Here is a 23,593-nt window from a genome sequence, read left to right as displayed (position 1 = left end):
CTGGGCAATATTCAGAGGGATGTTTAATTGTTTGTTATCATAATTAGGTCAAGAGAAGCAAATCTGTATTTTCCTTTTTGTTGCGACTCCAGAATGGCTTCTAATATCCAGGAGGTGACCAAGAACACCGCAAGGCATGTCCTTCAACCCATCACCCAGACCTCCGAAAACCTGAAGATGATGGAAGTTTCAGAACATTTTGACACCATCCAAGAACTTGGGACGGGTTCATATGGAAAGGTCCTCCTTGCCAGACATCGGGGTTCAGGTAAACATTGTAACTTAATTCATATAAAGAAAAAATACCTTCTTAGTATTAATTGTGCTTCCAAATCATATCAGAGCCATAAAAACCAAAATTTAATGAAACGATTTAAAGAAAAAAAAAAAAAGCTAATTGCCAACAGCTATTTTTTTTCTGGTAGAAAAGACTTGTGTATTTGTTCTGGGGAAAAAAAATAAAAAAATAATAATAATAATGCAGAGTCTGACATCCCAGACCCAAGACTCAATAGAATTGTTCATCTCTAGGCAATCCGTAGGACAACTTTGAAGCCACGTGTAAACAGAAATTGTTTAACTTCAGATAGTGAATATTATCCTGAGCATTGTGCATAGGAAGCATTTACAAAGCATTAACCTTGCTTAAAGCAGTGTTCTTGTAGGTTTCCTCCAAGTACCTTTCAAAGGAAGTTCTTAAAACACCCCTCATTTCCAGTTTTGGTGGGATGATTATGCATCATAATGAGTCACTGCTGTAGATTTAATCAAGCTTCTGGTACACTTCAATGGGCTTTTAGCAAGCTTCTGCATTCGGTTCACGTTACTAGTTCTCTTTTCTCTCCGACAGGTCAGTTGGTGGCGGTGAAGCTGCTTAGCAAGAAGAAGGTTCCAATGGACAACTTCCTGGTTGAATACAGAATGTCTGTCGGCCTCAATGACCATCCCAACATCATCAGGACACACGAAGTTGCCTTTCATACAAGCAAAGACTATGTGTTTGTCCAGGAGGCGGCAACGGCTGGAACTCTTTTTTCCCTCATAAAGCAAAATGTAAGTTTTCTTTTTGTATACAAAATGAATAATATTTAGGTTAAGAAAAGGTTTAATCTTTGTCTTTAATTTCTTTAAAGTATTTCTGAGGATTAACGACTCCCCACTCATTACAGTGAGTTGGTGGGATTGTGTATCATTTGATTTATAGGCATGCAACTTTCTCAGCCATGAAGCAAGGTTGAGAACGATGGTCCTGGATCTTTCACCAGCAATGGGGACTCTCATATTTTTAGTGTATTGAGTCAATATTCTATGTCCTTGTATTATGGATAAGATAGGCTTCTTATTTGATTACATTTTTCCAAGTTGGCGTCTAGTAACTAATTTTTCCGGTTTTCTTTTTTTATATAGATTGGTTTAAATGAAGATACAGTGAAGCGCTGCATTCCTCAGATAGCAAGTGCATTGGAATACATGCACAGCAAAGGGATTGTCCACCGTGACATCAAACTGGACAATATTCTGCTAATGGACATTGAATGTAATACTATCAAAGTGGCAGATTTTGGACTGGCACGGCTCCAGGGAAGCAGAGCACCATCCTTGTCCTGGTTCATACCCTACACAGCTCCAGAACTGTGTAGCATGAAACAAGGAGACCGGTTGCTTCTACACTCAAGCATTGATATCTGGTCCTTTGGTGTCCTGATCTATGCAGCTTTGACTGGATCATTCCCTTGGAATGAAGCAAAGGGTCGGGACCCAATTTACAGGAGCTTTGCTTGTTGGCAAGTCAGAAAGGATGTGACCTTGGCACCAGAAAAGTGGAAGAAGTTCTCTCTTGAAGCCAGGCAAATGTTTTGGGACCTTTTGGCCCTCAATGCTTCCGAGCGGTGCTCAGCCATGGACATTCTACAATATCTTCATGTGCCATGGAAAGCAGAAATTCTTTCTGAAAACCACACAAGGAATACAAATGGCAAACAGAGGAAATGATGTCCATTCAGGAGCTACAGCAAGTGCCGCCTCGTGTCTTCTACCCGATGAGAAGACTTCACTTGCTATAGGAGACGAGGTGGGAATTGCATAGGTCCTTTTGAGCACCTGATAATCAAGAGGCAGACTTGATAGATGCACTCTGGGGAATTGTACAAGACTTGTGTCCTAGTTGAAGGAAAAAACAGACATCTTAGAACACACATTTTTTGCCCTTTTCTGATTTATCTACATTTTTTATTATGGATCAAAGCATCATAAAAATGTAAGATGGCTCTAGAAATTATATGCTTCAGGAACAAACAAAATCATAGTGTAGGCAAAACTCTATACAATAGGTAGGGTAGAGCCAAACGTTAGGTCCGAGCACAAGTTCAAACTGCAAACACTCTGACTGTAAAGAGAAGATCTGAACATTAAGGATGTTTGGTTGGAATTCCTTCCACCAAATGTCCCCCAATGCATTGCTTGAGCTATCGTTGGCTCAGGTAATGTTCATATACTTGGCCTCTAGTCAGGTGCAAGAGGTTTGCCAATGTTGGATCTCAGTAAAGTTTCAGCCCATACACTATAAATGGCCAACTTCACAGCCCCCTTTTGTCAGTGTGTTGGTGAATTTAGGGTGAGTGAAGGACAACTGACATTTGTTAATGGAAAAGACTGGTTAGTGTAGTGCGCTTTCAGTTTGGTGCTATAAGCAGTATTCAGTGTTACTATATTGTATGCTGTATATATTTTTCAAATGATACTTTCAGACAATTGCAGTATCTGTGGTTATGGAAAGTGAAGTATAAAACTTGGTTGTATTCACTTCAATATAAACAGGCCCCACAGTTCTTTTTAGGGTGGATTTAAAATTTTGCGCTGTGTCTTATGCCGCGTACATACGTCGGAAATTCCACCAGCAAAAGTCAGGACGTTAGCTTTTGGGTCAGAAATTCCATTCCGTGTGTATGCTCCATCGGACTTTTACTGGCGGAATTTCTGCCAGCAAAAGATTGAGAGCAGGTTTCCTACTTTTTTTGCTTATGTGGAAAAAAATAAAAATAAAAAATTAATAAAAAGCATGCTCAGAATCATCGCTTCGTATGGAACTTCCCTTTTCTAGTGCCGTTGTACGTCACCACGTTCTTGACAGTCAAAAGTTCAGAGAACTTGTGTGACCGTGTGTATGCAAGCCAAGCTTGAGCGTAATTCCGTCTGAAAAAACAGCCAAGGTTTTTCCTGTCCAAAATTCCGATCGTGTGTATGTGGCATTAGCATTTTGTTAATAGTAGGTAGTTTTTTTTCTTTTCAGTAAGCCAAATAAAAGGTTTTAGTTAAGTTTAGCGTTGTTTTTTTGGGGATGAGCGCTATATTTTTTTGTTTCTTTGCCTCTCTTGTAGTTTTTAACTTTAATGTTTTAGGACTAATATGGCTATTTTCTGTCTAATAGACAAACGTTATAAAAATAAAACAGCATTTTGGGGGGGGGGGGCACCATCCTGGAAACCTTTCACAAGTTAAAAAAAAAAACCCCATCAAAAGCAGTAATTTTAATAATTTATTACAAAGAAAAATGGTTTCAAAGTGATGGAAAATATTGTTTTCTTTCTGGATTCTATTTAATAAAAGGTTTGAAGACCCCATCCAAAGGTCCCCCAAAAATCAAGTAGTTATGTAACTTTGTGTAGTTCTGCTTTATAAAAAAAATAAATAAAAAAAAATAAAAAAAATAAAGGAAAAAAGGGAAGATTGTGTACAAGAAGGAAGTCACAATTATTCATTCAACGTGGAGAATGTGATTCCATCTTTCATGTCAATATAATTCTACCAGTCTGAACAGACTGTATAAAGACAATACACTTTCTATGTAGCTTCCCTTTAGGTCACCTGTTGTTCACTCAGTGATGCCTTCTACATGGATTTGCCTCTCAAAGAAGTACTTGAAATGTAGTGAAACACTTTTTTTTCCCCAAAGAATGTTAACATACATACAACTCCATCTTAAATTAGCATGTGTCCGCTCCGTATCTGTCCGTGACGATTTCTCTCATTTCGCCCCGGTCATCAGAGAGCATTTCTATTCTAGGGAGATTTTGAGACAAATGAAGCAGATTTTATCTCCATCTGTGTATCAATCCCCCACTAGTGAAACACATTTTAAAATAGTAACTATTTTTTTAATAAAGTAAATTTAATACAGCTCAGATTAGCTTTGTTCACTAAATACACTTTGGTTTTCCTTGGACAATTAATATCGACCTGCAAAATAGAGACATTTTACACCCAGGACACAACTGATCATCTCAATGGTGATGGATTGGTGAATTGATATGGTAAAGAGGAGGTAGAATACCTGGCTGAGGTGTGACTTCCAATACTGTTTCCATCACAATGACCATGTCTATGGAAGACCAACCTCCATTGTTGGGAAGAGTGGTGCCCGAATGTGACCCTCAGGGAATGCCAAATTCCCATGATTATCCCAGTATTGGAACACACACAGATGGTGACATTACATTTTTATGCTCACTTCCTTTTACTTCCAATGATAAGAACTCCTATGACCTCTCCATGTGGTGAAAACAAGAGTCACAGGTCTTCTTTTTTGCTTTATGTCAATTTAATTTTGTTACCCGATTGTAGACTGAATTTCTAATATAAGAGGGAATAGGGACCAGATACTTTTTTATTCTCAATTATCAATGTAATTTGGGTTGTATCTTCTTGTTGGTTCTCATACATCAGTAACATTGTATAACAATGGGCTTAATTTAACAAAAAAAACTTTGACAACACATTTAAATGAGCATAAAAAAAAATATTTGTACAAGAATTAAAAGGGAGCTGTCAGGAAAGGAATATCGGAGCTGCCATGTCTGGGCTTATATCCAACATTGGCTGTGGGTTCTTGTTGGTTTTTATGCCTTCTACCAACATTGTACACCAATTAATTTAGTTTAAAAAAGGACTTTTGGAAATAAATTTTAAAAAAAAAGTGGGGGGGGGGTATAAATATATCATCAGCATAAAATACTTTCCAGGATAGGAATATCGGAACTGCCATGTCTGGGCTTATTTCTAGAGATTCATTTCCAAACATCCTGATCATTTCTTCATTACCTGGTGAGTTACTGACTGAGAACAATCCAGGTGTATATCATATAATGGAAATTATTATACTCTTTATATACTGAATACTGTACAATACAACTGGGTTAGATATAAATTATTCTAAACAATAAACACAACACTAGATTTTTTTATGGTATAAAGAAAGCCTTAACCTTGGCATTATAAAATGGGAAACCACTGAAGAATGTCCACATTGGCCAAAACGAGCCATTCCATTTAATTAAGAGAATTTGCCTAGATCATCATTTCTCAACCACCGGGGTTCCTCCAGAGGTTTCTAAGCCCCTGTACACACGGTTGGAGATTTCGACAACCAAATCCGTCGGATCTTGTCCGAAACTGTTGCATACACACGGTCCGACTAAGTTGTCGAAAAATACAATCATTCAGAACGTGATGACGTATATTCGTTACGATGGGACTACATTCAGGCTAGTAGCCAATAGCTTTGATGTAGGAATTTGATCTGAGCATGCGTGGCACTTGGTCCGATCAAAATTCGCTACACATGATCGGAGTATGTCCGATCGAACCAGTTGGTCGGGAAATATTTCCAACATGTTGGAAAATTGGGTCAGACGGAATCAGTCCGATGCATACCATACACAGTCGGATTATCCGACAAAACGGTCCGATAGGACACATTCCGACGGATTCTCTGACCGTGTGTACAAGGGCTAAGAGTTTCTTCAGCAATTTCTGTTTCATATTTTTATATTACCACTGACACCAATGGTCTTTCTAGCTTTATGTAGTTTAACCCCCCCCCGGCGGTATTCCCGAGTCTGGCTCGGGGTGGAATTCCAGTACCATTAGCGGTAACCCCGAGCGAGGGGCTGCATCGCAGGGTACAAGGAAAGTTACTTACCTTGTCCCCTGGATCCTGCGATGTCTCCCCGCTGTGTGTGCGAGCCGTCTCCTCCGCTCGATTCACACAGTGCCGAGTTCCACCGAGCTCCGTTCCCTGTGATGCACGGGGACGGAGAACGACGCCAAATAAAAAAAAAAAAAAACACACACAGTACACTGTAATATTACAATACTGTGTAGAAAAAAATAAATAAAAAATTACACATCCCTTTTGTCCCTAGTGGTCTGTGCAGTGCCCTGCATGCACTCTTAGATTATTAATACTGTTTTTTTTCTGCCTGTAATTTGGAGATTGCCCATAGCAACCAAAAAGGTTCCCTTTATGTCAAAAGTGATTTTAGACCAGCTAGAAAACAGCGATAATAGATTAGAATCACTCGCAGAATTGAGCGATAGCGATTTGTGGGGAAATTCATCATCAAACACCAAATCTAATGACAGCGAAAATTCTGCAACTCAGCAAAATTTCTGTGGTTTTTGATTACATTATTGAATAATTTTTATTATTTGTTATAATTATTTATTATATTTAAATTTATGATGAATTTTTCAAACTGTATTATACCCGGGATGTCTAGTAGACTCTGGTTTGGACAGATTTAAGTGAGTTATTTCTAAGAATTACAGGCCTACGATATAAAACGCCAAATTTCCCTGCAAAATAATTGTACCGCTTTCAACACCAAAAATCGGAAATAATCGTACCGCCGGGGAGGTTAACAAACTAAGAAAAATACTGACAGCTCAATTATTTTTGTTCATTCTCTGATGCTCTAATTATTAACAATGTCCTCCAATTTTCCAATTGTTGCTCCTATGGCCAAATTATTATTATACAGGATTTATATAGCGCCAATAGTTTGTGCAGCGCTTTACAAATCCGTTTATTATTATTATTCCAATATCACTGTAATGGTAATTCCTTCCCTCCTTTTTGATATGGGAAGGCTGATCGTTGTGGGGCCTTAAAATATTGCAGTGCAACTTGTTATATCAAGGAGACGTTGTTCTGCATACCTACTATGGATAGATCCTTAAAGAGGAGGGCCGTAAAAAAATAAATAAAAAATTAAAAGTCAGCAGCTGCAAACACTGACTTAATAAGCCAACTTGCCTGTCCAGGGCGCCCGCGATGTCGGCCGCCTGAGGCCGACCCGTCCCTCGGCTCTGCCATTCTTTCTAAGGGAAATAGGCAGTGGAGCCTTACGGCTTCACTGCCCCGTTTCCTACTGCGCATGCGCGAGTTGCGCAGCGCTTTGTGAATGGGACGCGCTGTGTTCTGAGACACACAGTTCCCAGAACACAGAGCGACCCATTACCCAAAAGACAACGAGACGAGGAGAGAAGGAGGAAGAGGCAGATTAGGATTATATGCCGAGCAACAGGCATTTCTGGTAAGTAAAAAAAGAAAAAAAAAATTCTCTTTTTTTTTAGATTTTTTTGTAGTTTTTAATGTCTTTTTTTTTCAGGGTGGCCCTCCACCTTAATCTTTTTATAATTTTTGCCTGTTTTCACCTGTTCTTGAAATTAATTCTGGACATATGCCTAAGGAATATCTTTAAATATAGTTTCAATATTCCTTACTAAAAAAGTTGATATACATACTGAAAGACAGAATAACAGCTAAAAAGTTACATTGCAATAAGTAAAGGCCAAAAACGATAAGCCTTCCCGTATCACAAAAGAGGGAAGGAATTACCATTTCACACAGTGTCCCCATAGATCAGGTGTCCTCATGGATCTGGTATCCCCTTAGGGCAGGAGCCCCCCCCAACGATCTATGGGGACACCTGATTAGGTGCCCCCCCCCCCATAGAACAGGTATCCCTCAGTGTTCCCATAGATCAGCTTTCACCATCAGTGCCCCCAAAAATCAGGCATCCCCATCAATCAGGTGACCAATCGATCTGGTGTCCCATCAGGGACACCACAGATCAGGTGTCCCCATAAAGCAGGTCTAACCATCAGATTCTCCATGAATCTGGTGTCCCCATCAAGCAGGAGCCCCATCAGGTGCCCCCATAGATCAGGTGCCCCTACGTCCCCATCTCCAATCTATTCCTCAGGCGTTGTCACTTCATCTGCAGTGTTGGGTTCAGCTATGTAAATGTGTGAGCAGAGTCTGCGCCAACATAAGCTCTTCTTGATTGACCCCCAAAATTAGCACCCCCCCCCCTCTCCTGCCACCCTCAGGTGGCTGCCTGGGCTGCTGTGCCTTGATGATAGGTAGGGCAGAGCCAAACATTAGGTCCGAGCAGAAGTTCAAACTGCAAACAAACACTCTTTTTAAGATTGTCTTCTCCAAACAATCTTGTGAGCTACAATGTAAAAATCCAAATGATAATGAGAGATGATTGAAGGACAGCTGCCAGCATTGATCACGTCCCATATGCTCGTGCCAAAAAAAGTTTTCTACCAATATAATGCTGCGCCATCCAAATGTAATCATACGGTAACCGTACTAAATCCTAATATTACTGGCTGTGGTTATATAGGGGTGAGGGGACAGGAGGGATTGTGAGACAGTGGAGTGTTCTCAGAGCGGAGAGGACACATCAGTACAGCGTCTTTATATTTGTTTGGCTTCATAGAGAGCGGTGCGCTCATAGCGCCTACTAAATGCGAATACCCTGATATAGGGAATATCGTCATTTTAAATAAAGCTTTTAAAAACGGTAATACACTATGCAGTTTCCTCTGTTTTCCATATGAATATTGCTGCAACCATCCAAGGATCTAAATGCCGACCATAAACCCCCGAGGTGGTATAAAAGTGTGTTATGACGGAGCTCAGGTGCGAGGTCACCCGCTCTAAGGTGAGCACCTACACCAAAGGGGGGCACAAGAGCGGACACGAGCACTTTACTGTTATATCATCTGTAATGAGCCCCAGAAGAACGGAGGAGTTATGAATGGACTTTATGCTGCGATTTTATGGACACAGATTAATGAATGAATTAGTTTGGCACAAGAGCACTTCAAACACCGTTCCCTTTATTTCTATATTGATTATTGTATATTGATGCACTTTTATATAGATTGATGTAAATGACAGGTTGTCACTGCAATTATCGCACAGGGTTGCAAATTTCTCTATTGCATATGAATGCTACATGTGTATATAGAGGTGTGTATTCTACACAGGCTGTCATTGGGAGGATCACATAGGGTTTCAATTTGTAATTCATGATTGCAATTTATAATCACATAAGATATTATTATAGTCACTAGATTCTTTATATAGGAATAGAATATCTCACCACCACTATTTATCTACAGCCAGTAATATTATGATTTAGTACGGTTACAGTATGATTACATTTGGACAGCCCAGCATTATATTGGTATAACGCGGTTTAGAGAAGATCTGAACTTTATGGATTTGGTTTGGATGGAATTCCTCCCACCAAATGCCCCCCTAATGCATTGCTTGACCTCTAGTCAGGTGTAAGATGTTGGCCAATGTTGGGTCTCAGTAAAGTTTCAGCCCAAACACTATAAAGGCCGACTTCACATCACTCTTATCAGTGTTGGTGAATTTAGGGTGAGTGAAGGACAACCAGATAAGATATTTGGGGGGGGGGGGCACCCTAAACAATGCATTAAAGATAGTGTAGCCATAAGACTATACAACAGAACACAATATTACAGCGCACACATGCAAAAAATACATTTACCTCCTGCAAGGATATTTAAAACACCTAAACATTAAAAAAAAATATAGATATTTGGTCACATCATATTGCTAGATGGTGATTAAGGCCACTTACCACAACAAAGTACCCCATGGATCATGGGTCCATAGAATGGGCACTCCTGCTTATCTGCACCATGGGCGACATACACTCCTCTATATGGGAGAACTAAAGGACTCCACCTATGACACAGGTGGACACTAATGAGAGGCACTGATGAGGGGGAGGGGTTCCTCTGCCCAAGAGAATTTGGTCAGAATCCATACAATAGACATCAGTGCCTCTCATTAGTGTCCACCTGTGTCATAGGTGGAGACCTTTAGTTCTCCCATATAGAGGAGTGTATGTCTCCCATGGCTCAGAGAAGTAAGAGCGCCTGATCTATGGATAGTATAGGCCCCACTAATCATGGGGAATTTTGATGCGGTAAGTGGGCTTAAGTACCATATAGCAATATGGGCTGACCAAATCCCCATGTTTTTTGAACATGTTTAGGTGTTTTAAATAAGCATTGCAGGAGGTCAATGTCTTTGTTGCATGTGTGCGCTGTAATATTGTGTTCTGTTCTGAAGGACAACCAATGTATGGTAATGGGAAAGTCCAGTTAGTGTAGTGTGCTTTCAGTGTGGTGCTATGAGCTGTATTCAGTGTCATATGTATCACTATATTGTATTCTACTAACAATACTTTTGCAGTGTATTACAGTGGTTTTGGGGTGGGCGCTATATATATATATATATATATATATATAATTTTTATTTTATTTTTTTTGCCTATCTTGTTGTTTTTAGGTTTATTTAATGTTTTAGGGCCATTTATTCATATAAAAATTTTTTTTAAGGGGGCAACTGCAGCATTAGGCTTGATTCACATCTATGCATGTTGCTTTTGAGCATTTCTGCAGTGCTTGCCATGTTTTTGGATATGCATTTTTGCCATGATTTGCTTTTTGTTTTTGTTTTTTATCTTACTTTTTTTTACCCTGTATATACCTGGTTGCTAAGGAGGGAGTCGGGAAGCCAGCCGCCGCATTCTTAACAACCGATGAATCAGCAGTTGTTGGAGGGCTTCCCGCTGAATGTAAAAAAATAAATAAAAAAGAGAAAAAAAACGGTCTATACCAGGCCCTTGGGTCTAGTATGGATTTGGAGGGAACCCCCCACGCCAAAATAAAAAAACCGAGAGAAAAACCGGTCTATACCAGGCCCTTGGGTCTAGTATGGATTTGGAGGGAACCCCCACGCCAAAATAAAAAATAAAAAAACCGAGAGAAAAACCGGTCTATACCAGGCCCTTGGGTCTAGTATGGATTTGGAGGGAACCCCCACGCCAAAATAAAAAATAAAAAAACCGAGAGAAAAACCGGTCTATACCAGGCCCTTGGGTCTAGTATGGATTCGGAGGGAACCCCCACGCCAAAATAAAAAAAAAATAAAAAAAATAGCATGGGGTCCCCAAAATCCATACCAGAACCGAGCGCCCCCCCCCCCGTATGTGAATGAATATGGGGTACATTGTACACCTACCCATTCACCTGGAAAAAAGTAGTTTAGTGTTAAAAATTACAGTAGACAATTTTTGAGAAATCTTTTATTAGGCATCTCTGGGGGTCTCTTCCAACTTCTGCGCTCTCTGGTTCTTCTGCTCTTTTGCTAGCTCTTGCCCGGTCTTCTCTGTTGTCTTCTGACCTCTTCTCTTTTTTTCCAATGTTGACTCGACGCTCCCTCTCGCTGTAGTATCGTGTGTGTGTGTGTGCGGTGCACAACGACTTTTATATAGGCATGGGACAGGGGTCACCGGGTGGTGAATGGGTAGGGGTACAATGTACTCCATACTCATTCACATAGGAGGGGGCTGGGATCTGGGGGCCCTCTTGTTTTTAAAGGGGGGCTTCCAGATTCTGATAAGCCCCCTGCCCACAGACCCTGACAATCACCGGGCAAGGGTTATCGGGAAGAGGCCCTTGTTCCCATCAACATGGGGGCAAGATGCTTTGGGGTGGAGGGCGCAGAGCCCCCCTGCCACAAAGCACCCACCCCTGCTCGCTTGTCCCCTCCCTTTCCTGAGCTGAATGCTCGGATAAGGGTCTGGTATGGATTTTGGGGGACCTCTATTTTTGGGGGTTTTTTTTGCATGGGGGGTCCCCTCCAAATCCATACTAGACCCAAGGGCCTGGTATGGACCGGGGGGACCCCACACAGTAAATATAGATAGTTGGAAGCCAGTTGATAACTCATTGGTTGTTAAGGACGTGTCGGCCAGGCTTCCTGGGCCCCCTCCTTAGCAACCAGCTATATACAATGTAAAAAAAGACCTAAAAACGTAGTACTTGCGTTTTGGATGCGGGTCCATTGAATTCTATTACCTGCAAAACGCTGCATTTTGTGGGGAAAAAGTCCCCGACCCTTTCCAAAAACGCAGAGGCACAAAAATGCATTGATGTGAACATGTTCCATAGGAATCCATGTTAAAAAAAATTCCCTGTAAAATGCATCAAAAAACGCATTAGTGTGCATCGAGCCTTAAGGATGAGTCAAACCACCATGAGTTATGTTTAAACAGAGTTTGGAGAACTGCACCGAAGACTGGATGGTGAACCTACTGTGTGTGTGTGTGTGTGTGTGTGTATGTGAGGTTCCCCCCACCCATGTTGAGGACATGTGGCCTGATATGGTTCAGGAGGAGGAGGGGCGTTCAATCACGCGTCTCCCATTTTCCTGACCTGCCAGGCAGCATGCTCGGATATGGATCCCACGTCATTTATTTATTTACATTTTGGTGTGGGGTTCCCCTTAAAATTCACTGGAGGGGACACCACGTCATTTAAGAAAAAAAATAATTAACCACTTCAAAACCTGTCACTTCTACACCTTCCTGCCCAGACCAGTTTTCAGTGCTGCCGCACTTTGAATGACAATTGTGAGGTTGTACAACACTGTACCCAGATAGATTATATATATATATATATATATATATAATCTATTTTATAATTTTTTTTTTTTTTTCCCCCACAAATGGAGCTTTCTTTTGGTGGTATTTTCTGCTAAACAAAAACCTGAATTTTGAAAAAATACGTTTTTTTTGTAAATAAGTAAATTTTCTCCTTCACTGATATGTAGCACTGATGGGTACACATAGGTGGCACGGATGGTCACTGATAGGTGACACTGTACACTAATGGATGGTACTGATGAATGCCAAACAATGTCCATTGTGGGCACTGATTGGCACCCCTGGTGGTCTAAGGTGGCATACCTGGTGGTGACTAGTGGTGGGCATCCCTGGTGGTCCAGTGTGGGAATCCTCGGGGAGGGGGGGCTACACTGATAATCAATCAGTACAGACTCCCCCCTGTCAGAGGAGAATCCGATCAGCTCTCCTCTACTCGTGTTGTGTCTTTTTAAAATGAACGGTTAAAAAAAAAAAAAGTTTTGCATTGATATGTCCCTCAGGGCAGTACTCGGGTCCCTATGCACTTTTTTTTTTTATGGCAATAACTTGCATATTAGCTTTTAAAATGAGGACTTTTTTGCTTTTTCATGATCATGTCCCATAGACTTTAATAGAGTTTTCATGTTCGCTAGAACTTTTTGAATGTTCAGGATGTTCCGGTGCAAACCGAACCAGGGGGTGTTCAGCCCATCCTTACTTCATTGTTATATCTCGCCTTGACTATTGCAACTCCCTTCTCATTGGCCTGCCTCTTCATAGGCTATCCCCTATTTTGTCTGTCATCCACTCTAAATTGGCAACTTTTTTGAAGTTGGAACCTATTTAAAATTTGGTATTATCTATCTTTTTGCTCCTCGAGATATATATTTCCGTCTTTCTTCCGGCTGGAGAAAGTCAGAAAGTTGTGTTATGAGCAACAAGAGATATTATTTTTAATAGTTTAAGGCACAGTTGAACACCCCCTTTTTATAGTTGGTTGGGGCTATCCAGGGGCTATTTTATATTTTTGAGAGAAATTATTTTATGGTTGGGTTGATGTCTTTGATTATGTGATGAAATATTAAATCCACCAAGAAACTCCAATTTTGTATGAAACGGTCATTTTTTTTTTTTCCATTTAATCCAAAAAAAACTAGTGGTGTGTACCAGGCTTAAAGAGTATCTTTACATTTAGCATCATGTACAAATTAATTGTTCTTATGCTTAAATGCTACAAAGTAGGCAAGTATGAGCTACAAAGCGGCCGTTTCTAGCAGATGGAACACATGGTTTCCAAGTAATTGCATTAAAACTTTTAATTTACAAGTTGAGATAATGTGAAGAAAAGTAGTAATAGTAAAATGAATAACACAAAGGTAACCAAAAAACATAATATTTTTAAACTATTAGTCTGAGACCGGAATATTTAGAACACTTAAGGTGTTGAAGCATAGAAATTTACCATGACAATAAGATCTACCCTGAAACGGTTTCAGTCCACACCCAACAAACAATATATAGAGGAGGAACTGAGGACAATGGTGACAGGATTCAGTAATTACAGTAAACAATCAAACAATTGTAGAGGTGATACCTCCAAGACAAACATTTGACAATGGATTCCAATTCCAACACCCAAAAAAATAGTAGAGGTGATTACCTAGACAGACGACGGCTTCCATCTTCTAGCCTCTTGTTGGGTTTCACCCCACCATCGTACCCTTGGGGATTGAATTTGGGAAATAGACAAGCATGTAATGTTTGAAAAATATACTTACATTCAATGTAATCCTTCTTAAAAGTTTGTAAAGATATGGAGAAAAATGGATAGATACATCACTTTCTAATCTCAATCTTAACATCTTCAACTTTTCACCCCCTTCCTGCCCAGGGCCAATTTTCAGGACTGGCACATTGTGAATGACAATTCCGCGGTCATACAACATTGTACCCTCACTAAAATATTATCATTTTGCTCAAACAAATAGAACTTTTTTTGGTGGTATTTAATCCACCACTGGGGTTTTTTTTTTTTTTTTTTTTTTTTTGCTAAATAAATGGAAAAAGACTGAAAGTTTAGCAAAAAGAAAATGTGTATGCTTTGATCCGTAGGAAAGTAATAGCGTCCACAAACTATGGGATATATCTGCAAATCAATCAATCCTGAAATCTAATTTCTTGAGGCCCAAAAATGTCAGGAATGTACAGATACCCCTCAACTGACCCTTTTTGGAAAGTAGACAGTCCAATGTATTTAGTAAGAGGCATGGAGAGTTTTTTTTTTTTCCGTGTTTTGTAAAAAAAAAATTTTTAAATGTATGTGTGAATATATTATTATTCACTCTGACTAGAAAAATATAATGTTACCATAGTAACGTTGTACATTTAATTTAACTGATCACTGGGGAAGTGATCAGTTAAATTAGAATAATGTTTGGGTATGTCAGTAAATGGGAAAGGCCTATCAGAAGTTGCTCTTTTATATAGCATTTGTTCTGGAGTATTTCTGACTGTTTCTTAATATCTTTGAATATTTCTGAATGTGTTTTTTTTTTTTTTATATATTTTAAATAATTTTGAATATTTTTGAAAACTTGATGATGTATTAATTATGCGGATGTTGTTACTATTTTTAGTGTGGTAACTTGACCTAGGTTTCTATGTTTTTTGTTTTTCCCTCTTTTCTTGGTAGCGTTTGTTGTTTAGTTTTTTTTTTTTTGGTAAAAATATAAAAAAATAATAATTAAAACAAACTTTACATGGCTAAAGTGTGCCAATATAGTTTACTTCAGAATGTTTGGAATATAGCAGTTAATAAAAATATTCAATACATAATCATTATAATCAGTAAGGTTACTTAGTTTCAGGTTGAAGTTTCAACCCTCCACACAACAAAACAGAATACACAAACCCCATTGATATGGACCTACCTGCTCCACCCTTCTAGATCCTTCCAAACTCCCCAGTCATATGTTAATGAGCAGCTCCTGTGTGCTGGCCAATCAGAATCTCCCATCAATTAGCAAAAGCCACTCTCTCCTCCCATATAAACCCCACATATATCCAGTCCTTCCACTTATCTTACTATTACTTGAAGCAAAAGTGAGTTTGTTTTTCCATTGACTATTTCATATTGTAATTATTTCAAGAGAAAATTGACAAGTTGGGAAGTCTACGAAGATTCCATTAGTGAAGACCAAGTGGGAAACCATCTGCACCTTCATTTTCTAAGGTTTGTCCTTTTAGAGCAGTATAGCTTTTCCCTCTAAAAAATGATTTTTCTTTTTGAACCTGCAGTCTACAGATTACTTGGCAGTGAGATAAATAAACTCTTTTAATGCTCCTTAAACTTTTAAATAGATTTTTCTTATTTCACTTGCCATGTATGGTCAGAGTAGAGATCCATCTATGGATATTTTACAACACTGGCTGTTAGTGTATTGTATGGTCCTTGGTGTAGATCTTCAGGGGCCACCACCACCTATTGACAAATGGGTGCAAATATGCTACTTGATATTTATTTATTTAAATGTATTTTATGAATTATTTTATTTTAAACTTTTCAAAAATAAAAATTATTTTTACTTCTATGAGTATTGTGTGCCAATAAAGTCCATGGACTGTGGTCCAAAACTAAATACTTTTTTTGTTTTAAATCTATATTAATTTTCATTATTTCACTTGCCATTTATGGTCAGTAGAGATCCATATACAGATTGGAAATCTACAATATGTTGCAATACTTATTGTTTTAATACAATCAACCTGCTACATGGAGAGGTTCTGTCTTCATATATCTATGAATACAATTAAAATGTGAAATCTTAGATTGTCTAAGTCCATCATTCCTCAGTTGGGTGTGAAAGCACAATCCAATTTTAATTATATATATATATATATATAAATACTACTTTGGGCTCCAAATTCCACCATTCCAATTTGTTTTTTATTTGTTTTTAATTTACACAAAAGTGCTATAATTTCTCGTATATGTGTGTATGTATGTATGTATATATATATATATTATTGTATGCATATTTGGGGTTCAAAAGTAGTTTTCTAGCAAAAAAACAGTTTTTAACTTGTAAACACCAAATCTCAGAGGCTCGGTCCTTAAGTGGTTAATGAACCTTTTTCTCCCAAAATTGTAGGGATTGTATATTACCTTTTTTATATTTTTAACCTTATTTACAGTGTGCAGGGCAGTTTATTAATCCATCATTTTCCCACATTATTTGTCTAAGCTGTGTGTTGAAGCCGCGTTTGGGTGAAATTGGGTATAGACCCGCATTGCAACTAAATCGGCTACTGTGGTCCCAGGAAAATTATCTATCATCCACTCTAAATTGGCAACTTTTTTGAAGTTGGAACCTATTTAAAATTTGGTATTATCTATCTTTTGGCTCCTCGAGAGATATAAAATATATATATATATATAATATAATATAATATAATATAATATATATCCGTCCTTTCTTCTGGCTGGAGAAAGTCAAAAAGTTGTGTTATGAGCAACAAGAGATTATTTTTTTAGTAGTTTACGGCACAGTTGAACACCCCCTTTTATGGTTGGTTGGGGCTGTCCCGGGGCTATTTTATAATTTTAAGAGAAATTATTTTATTGTTGTGTTGATGTCTTTGATTATGTGATGAAATATTAAATCACCAGAAATTCCAATTTTGTATGTACAAATTAATTGTTCTTATGCTTAAATGCTACAAAGTAGGCAAGTATGAGCTACAAAGTGGCCGTTTCTAGCAGATGGAACACATGGTTTCCAAGTAATTACATTAAAACTTTTCATTAACAAGTTGAGATAATGTGAAGAAAAGAAGTAATAGTAAAATAACACAAAGGTAATCAAAAAAACATAATATTTTTAAACTATTAGTCTGAGACCGGAATATTCAGAACACCTAAGGTGTTGAAGCATAGAAATTTACCATGACAATAAGATCTACCCTGAAACGGTTTCAGTCCACACCCAACAAACAATATATAGAGGAGGAACTGAGGACAATGGTGACAGGATTCAGTAATTACAGTAAACAATCAATCAATTGTAGAGGTGATACCTCCTACATACCTAGGCAAACATTTGACAATGAATTCCAATTCCAACACCCAAAAAAATAGTAGAGGTGATTACCTAGACAGACAATGGCTTCCATCTTATAGCCTCTTGTTGGGTTTCACCGAACCATCTTACTCTTGGGGATTGGATTTGGGAAATAGACAAGCATGTAATGTTTAAAAAATATACTTACATTCAATGTAATCCTTCTTAACTTTGTAAAGATATGGAGGAAAATGGATAGATACATCACTTTCTAATCTCAATCTTAACATCTTCAATACCGGGGGGGGCACTTTCACCCCCTTCCTGCCCAGGGCCAATTTTCAGCTTTCAGCGCTGTCACATTGTGAATGACAATTCCGCGGTCATACAACACTGTACCCACACTAAAGTATCATCATTTTTTCTCACAGAAATAGAACATTTTTTTGGTGGTATTTAATCCACCACTGGGGTTTTTTTTGCTAAATAAATGGAAAAAGACTGAAAGTTTAGCAAAAAGAAAATGTATATTATTTGATCCGTAGGAAAGTTATAGGTCCACAAACTATGGGATATATCTGAAAATCAATCAATCCTGAAATCTAACTTCTTGGGGCCCAAAAATGTCAGGAATGTATAGATACCCCTCAACTGACCCTTTTTGGAAAGTAGACAGTCCAATGTATTTAGTAAGAGGCATGTGTTTTTTTTTTTTTTTTTTGTTTTGTTTTTTTCTTTTTCATGTTGTTTTTTTTTTTTTTTTTAAGTGTGTGAGATTGAAATTAAGATATATATTGCATTATATTTATTTTTTACACACCCTGACTAGAGAAATATAATGTCACCATAGTAACTTTTTACTACTCTGGGGAAGTGATCAGTTAAATTAGAATAAGGTTCGGGTATGTTTGTAAATGGGAAAGGCCTGTCAGAAGTTGTTGTTTTATATAGCATTTTTGTTCTGGAGTATTTATGACTGTTTCTTGATATCTTTGAATATTTCAGATTTTTTTTTTTTGAATGTTTTCAAATATTTTGAAAAATAGAATAATTTTGAATATTTTTGAAAACTAGATGATGTATTAATTATGTGGATTTTGTTACTATTTCGTATGGTAACTTGACTTGGTTTGTATGTTTTTTTTGTTTTGTTTTTTTTCCTCTTTTCTTGGTTGCTGTTGTTGTTTATTTTTTTTAATATTTTTACAAAAAAATAAATTAAAACAAACTTTACATGGCTAAAGTGTGCCAGTGTAGTTTACTTCAGAATGTTTGGAATATAGTGGTTAATAAACGTGTTCATTACATAACAATTATTACAATCAGTAAGGTTACTTAGTTTCAGGCTGAAGTTTCAACCCTCCACACAACAAAACAGAATACACAAACCCCATTGATACGGACCTACCTGCTCCACCCTTCTAGATCCTTCCAAACTCTCCAGTCATATGTTAATGAGCAGCTCCTGTGTGCTGGCCAATCAGAATCTCCCATCAATTAGCAAAAGCCACTCCTCTCCTCCCATATAAACCCCACATATATCCAGTCCTTCCACTTATCTTACTATTACTTGAAGCAAAAGTGAGTTTGTTATTTCCATTGACTACTTCATATTGCAATTATTTCAAGAGAAAATTGACAAGTTGGGAAGTCTACGAAGATTCCATTAGTGAAGACCGAGTGGGAAACCATCTGCACCTTCATTTACTAAGGTTTGTCCTGTTAGAGCAGTATAGGTTTTCCCTTTTAAAATGATAGGGTTTTGGTTTTTGAACCTGCAGTCTACAGATAACTTAGAAGTAAGATAAACTCTTTAATGTTCTATAAATTTAAATTTTTTTTTATTTATTTTTTTATTTCTACTTGCCATGTATGGTCAGAGTAGAGATAAATCTGTGGCTATTTTACAACACTGGCTGTTAGTGTATTGTATGGTTCTTGGTGTAGATGTTCAGGGGCCACCACCACCTATTGAAAGATAGGTGCAAATATGCTACTTTGATATTTTTTTTTTTTTTTTATTGATTTTATGAACTTGATTTGAAACTTTGCAAAAATAAAAATTGGTATTTTTACTTCTATGGGTGTTGTGTGTTAAAGTCCATGGACTGTGGTCCAAAACTGAATACTTGTTTTTGTTTCTTTAACCTCTAGAGATCCGCGCTATAGCCGAATGACGGCTACAACGCGGACCTGCTTTGCCGGGACGACGTCTATTGACGTCGTCCCGTGTACGAGCGGCCTGCGCGCTCTGTGATCAGCGAGTCTATGAGACTCGCCTGATCACGGATCCGAGCAAGGGGTCGATCCTGACCCCTTACCATGTGATCAGCTGTCAGCCAATGACAGCTGATCATGTGACAAAACAGAGCCAGTAATCGGCTATTTTTCCTCCTCGTGCTGGCAGCGCAAGGAGAAAAAAAAAAGCCTATCACCGGCGGCCGTGATCGGGACCTCAGTCCCCATCACGACCAGCGTATCAGTGCCCACCTGCCCCCTGACAGTGCCACCTATAAAATAAAAAAGTGCCCCCATCAGTGCCAACCATCAGTGCCCACAGTGCCAACTATCAGTGCCCACAATCTGCCTCAACAACAGTGCTGCACCCCAGTGCCACATATCCATGCCCAGCAGTGCCACCTATCAGTGGTGCCGATCCGTGCCCATCTTATCTGTGCCCATCTTTGCCCATCAGTACTGCCTTATCTGTGCCTATCGGTGCCCACCAGTGCCGCCTCATCAGTGCATTTCAATGAAGGAGAAAAATTACCTGTTTGCAAAATTTTATAACAAACTATTAAACATGATTTTTTATTTTTTTTATTTTGCATATATTTTGTTTGTTTAGCAAAAAATAAAACTCCCAGCTGTAATTAAATACCACCAAAAGAAAGCTCTATGTGTGGGGAAAAAAAATGATAAAAATTTCATTTGGGTACAGTGTTGTATGGCCGCGCAATTGTCATTCAAATTGCATCAGCGCTGAAAGCTGAAAATTGGTCTGGGCAGGAGGGGGGTTTAAGTGCCCAGTAAGCAAGTGGTTAAATCTATATTGATTTTTATTATTTCACTTGCCATTTATGGTCAGTAGAGATCTATACAGATTAGAAATCCACAATATGTTGCAATACTTTTTTTTTTTTTAATACAACCAACCTGATACATAGAGAGGTTCTGTCTTCATATATCTATGAAGTAAAATTTTAAATGTGAAATCTTAGATTGTCTGTCTGATGATTCCACGATCCGTCAGTTGGGTGTGAAAGCACAATCCAATTTTTATTAAATTTATTTTTTTAATAGTACTTTGGGTTCCAAATTCCACCATTCCAATTTGTTTTTAACTTGCACAAAAGTGGTCTAATTTCTCTTCTGCCCTATTGTTACAATACCGGTGACATTCACACCTCTATTTGGGACTAGAATGTTGGTCGTTCTTACCAGCCGCTCTCTACAAGTGCTGTAGTTTAGAGATCCGATCAGCCAAAACCCATTTCTTGGTATATAATGTCAGCTTTTTTTTTTTTCTTTTTTTTTTAACTATTTTTATTAAATTCTCATTTCACAAAAAAAAAGATACAAAAACAGAGACGTGGAAGATAAAATAGGAGAATGCAAAAATTCTTCAGTATCAATATTTCCTCTTTCTTAAACATAAGCTTGTATAAAGTCTAATCCTATGTATTTCTATACATGCCTATCTATCTTTCCTCCCCGTCTTGGATAAATACTAATATTATTTTTCCTAAAATGCTTAAAGCTTAAATCTCCAAGTCTTTGTCGGCTTTTAATTGTCATGTGTCCATGTTGGTGAGACTTCATTTGGTGACCACACAGAATAGGATATCTCCCCAACTGGGACCCATATGGTTATAAAATACTGACCCTAGACGCTGGGCAATATTCAGAGAGATGTTTAATGCTGTTTATTTATTTTTTTGTGATTCTAGAATGGCTTCTAACATCCAAGAAGTTACCAAGAACACCGCAAGGCAGGTCCTCCAACTCCTCACCCAGACGTCCGAAAACCTGAAGATGATGGAGGTTTCCGAGCACTTTGACCCGATTCAAGAACTTGGGACGGGTTCATATGGAAAGGTCCTCCTGGCCAAACATCGGGGTTCAGGTAAATGTTATAGCTTAATTCATGTAAGGAAAATCATTTCTTAGTATTAGTCATGATTCGGAATCATATTAATTGAATGGAACTAGTGTAACAAACTTTAAAAAATGCTAAATTGCCAGCAGGTAGAAGAGACTTGTATGTTTGTTCTGGAAAAAAAATGCAAAGTCTGACATCCAAGAATCAATAGAATTGCTTATCTGTAGACAATCCGTAGGACAACATGTATACACAAATTGTTTGACTTTAGCTTGTGAATATTATCCTGAGCATTGTGTACAGGAAGTGTTCACAAAGCATTGACCTCGCTTTAAGCAGCGTTCTTTTAAGTTCCTAAAGCTGCTTCCAAGTACCTTTTTAAAAGTAAGTTCTTAAAGAACCCCTCACTTCCAGTTTTAGGGTGATGATTATGTAATTTAATGAGTCACTGCTGTAGATTTAATCAAGCGTTCAGCACACTTTTAAAAGGCTTTTAGCAAGTTTTTACTAATTCTCTTTTCTCTCTCTCTGTTTGACAGGTCAGTTGGTGGCCGTGAAGCTTCTTAGCAAACAGAAGGTTCCAATGGACAACTTTCTGGTGGAATATGGGATGTCCTTCAGCCTCAGCGGCCATCCCAACATCATCAGGACCCATGAAGTTTCCTTTCATACAAACGTAGACTACGTGTTTGTCCAGGAGGTGGCGACAGCTGGAACTCTTTACTCCCTAATAAAGCCAAATGTAAGTTTGTCTGAAAAATGAATTATCTTTACGTTAAGAAAAGATTTCATCTCTGCCCTCCAATATCTTTAAAGTATTTCTGAGGTTTAAGGATTCCCCGCTCATTACAGTGAGTTAATGGGGTTGTGTATCATTTTGATTTATAGGCTTGATTTTAGATATGTAACTTTCTCAGCTGTGAAGCAAGGTTAAGGATGATAGTCCTGGATCTTGCACCATCAATGGTGACTCTGATATTTGTATACCAACAAGTTTCCTTTAAGCATCCTTTCAAGTATATTGAGCTAATATTCTATGTCTCTGTATGATGGATAAGAGAGGCTTCTTATTTGATTCAGTTTTGCCATGGTGGTGTCTAGTGACTAATTGTGTCCTGTTTTCTTTTTTGTTATAGGTTGGTTTAAATGAAGAGTTGGTGAAGAGATGTGTTCCTCAGATAGCCAGTGCATTGGAATACATGCACAGCAAAGGGATAGTCCACCGTGACATCAAGCCGGACAATATTCTGCTAATGGACTTTGAATGTAATATTATCAAAGTGGCAGATTTTGGACTGGCAAGGCTCCAGGGAACCGAAGCACCCCCCATGTCCTGGTTCATACCATACACTGCTCCGGAACAGTGTAACTTGAAACCAGGAGAACAATTGCTTCTGCACCCCAGCATTGATATCTGGGCCTTTGGGGTCATGATTTACATCGCTATGACTGGATCATTCCCTTGGATAGGAGCAGAGGGTCATGATCCAATGTACAGAGATTTTGCTTGGTGGCAAGTCAGAAAGGATCTGACCTTGGCACCAGAAAAGTGGAGGAAATTCTCTCTTGAAGCCAGGCAAATGTTCTGGGACCTTTTGGCCCTCAATGCGTCCGCGAGGTGCTCAGCCATGGACATTCTAAAATACCTTCATGTGCCATGGAAAGCAGAAATACTTTCAGAAAATCATACAAGGAGTACTGTTATACGTATGGCCTACAGAGGACATGACGTACATTCTGGAGCAACAGCAAGTGCCGCCTTGTGTCCTCTACCTGATCACGAGACAACGTCCCTCGCTATAGGAGCTGAGGTGGAGATTGCATAA

At 38.5% G+C, this 23,593-nt stretch overlaps 1 protein-coding gene and 1 non-coding gene across 2 annotated transcripts; one reads left to right on the top strand and one right to left on the bottom strand.

The window, feature by feature from the left end:
- The first annotated feature begins 93 nt into the window (after positions 1 to 93).
- Positions 94 to 23,593, top strand: LOC143997990 (ribosomal protein S6 kinase alpha-5-like). Its single transcript, XM_077493789.1, has 6 exons — positions 94 to 268; positions 851 to 1,053; positions 1,408 to 1,847; positions 21,616 to 21,791; positions 22,307 to 22,509; positions 22,904 to 23,593. Exons 1-6 carry the CDS (start codon positions 94 to 96, stop codon positions 23,591 to 23,593), a joined length of 1,887 nt encoding a protein of 628 aa, XP_077349915.1.
- LOC143999846 (small Cajal body-specific RNA 8) lies at positions 3,989 to 4,119 on the bottom strand. Its single transcript, XR_013278167.1, has one exon.

The sequence above is a fragment of the Lithobates pipiens genome, unplaced genomic scaffold (assembly GCF_037356315.1).
Source record: "Lithobates pipiens isolate NorthernLeopardFrog02 unplaced genomic scaffold, aLitPip1_a1.2 Scaffold_19, whole genome shotgun sequence".
Lineage (NCBI taxonomy): Eukaryota > Metazoa > Chordata > Amphibia > Anura > Ranidae > Lithobates > Lithobates pipiens.
This window is presented reverse-complemented; position numbering and strand designations above follow the sequence as displayed.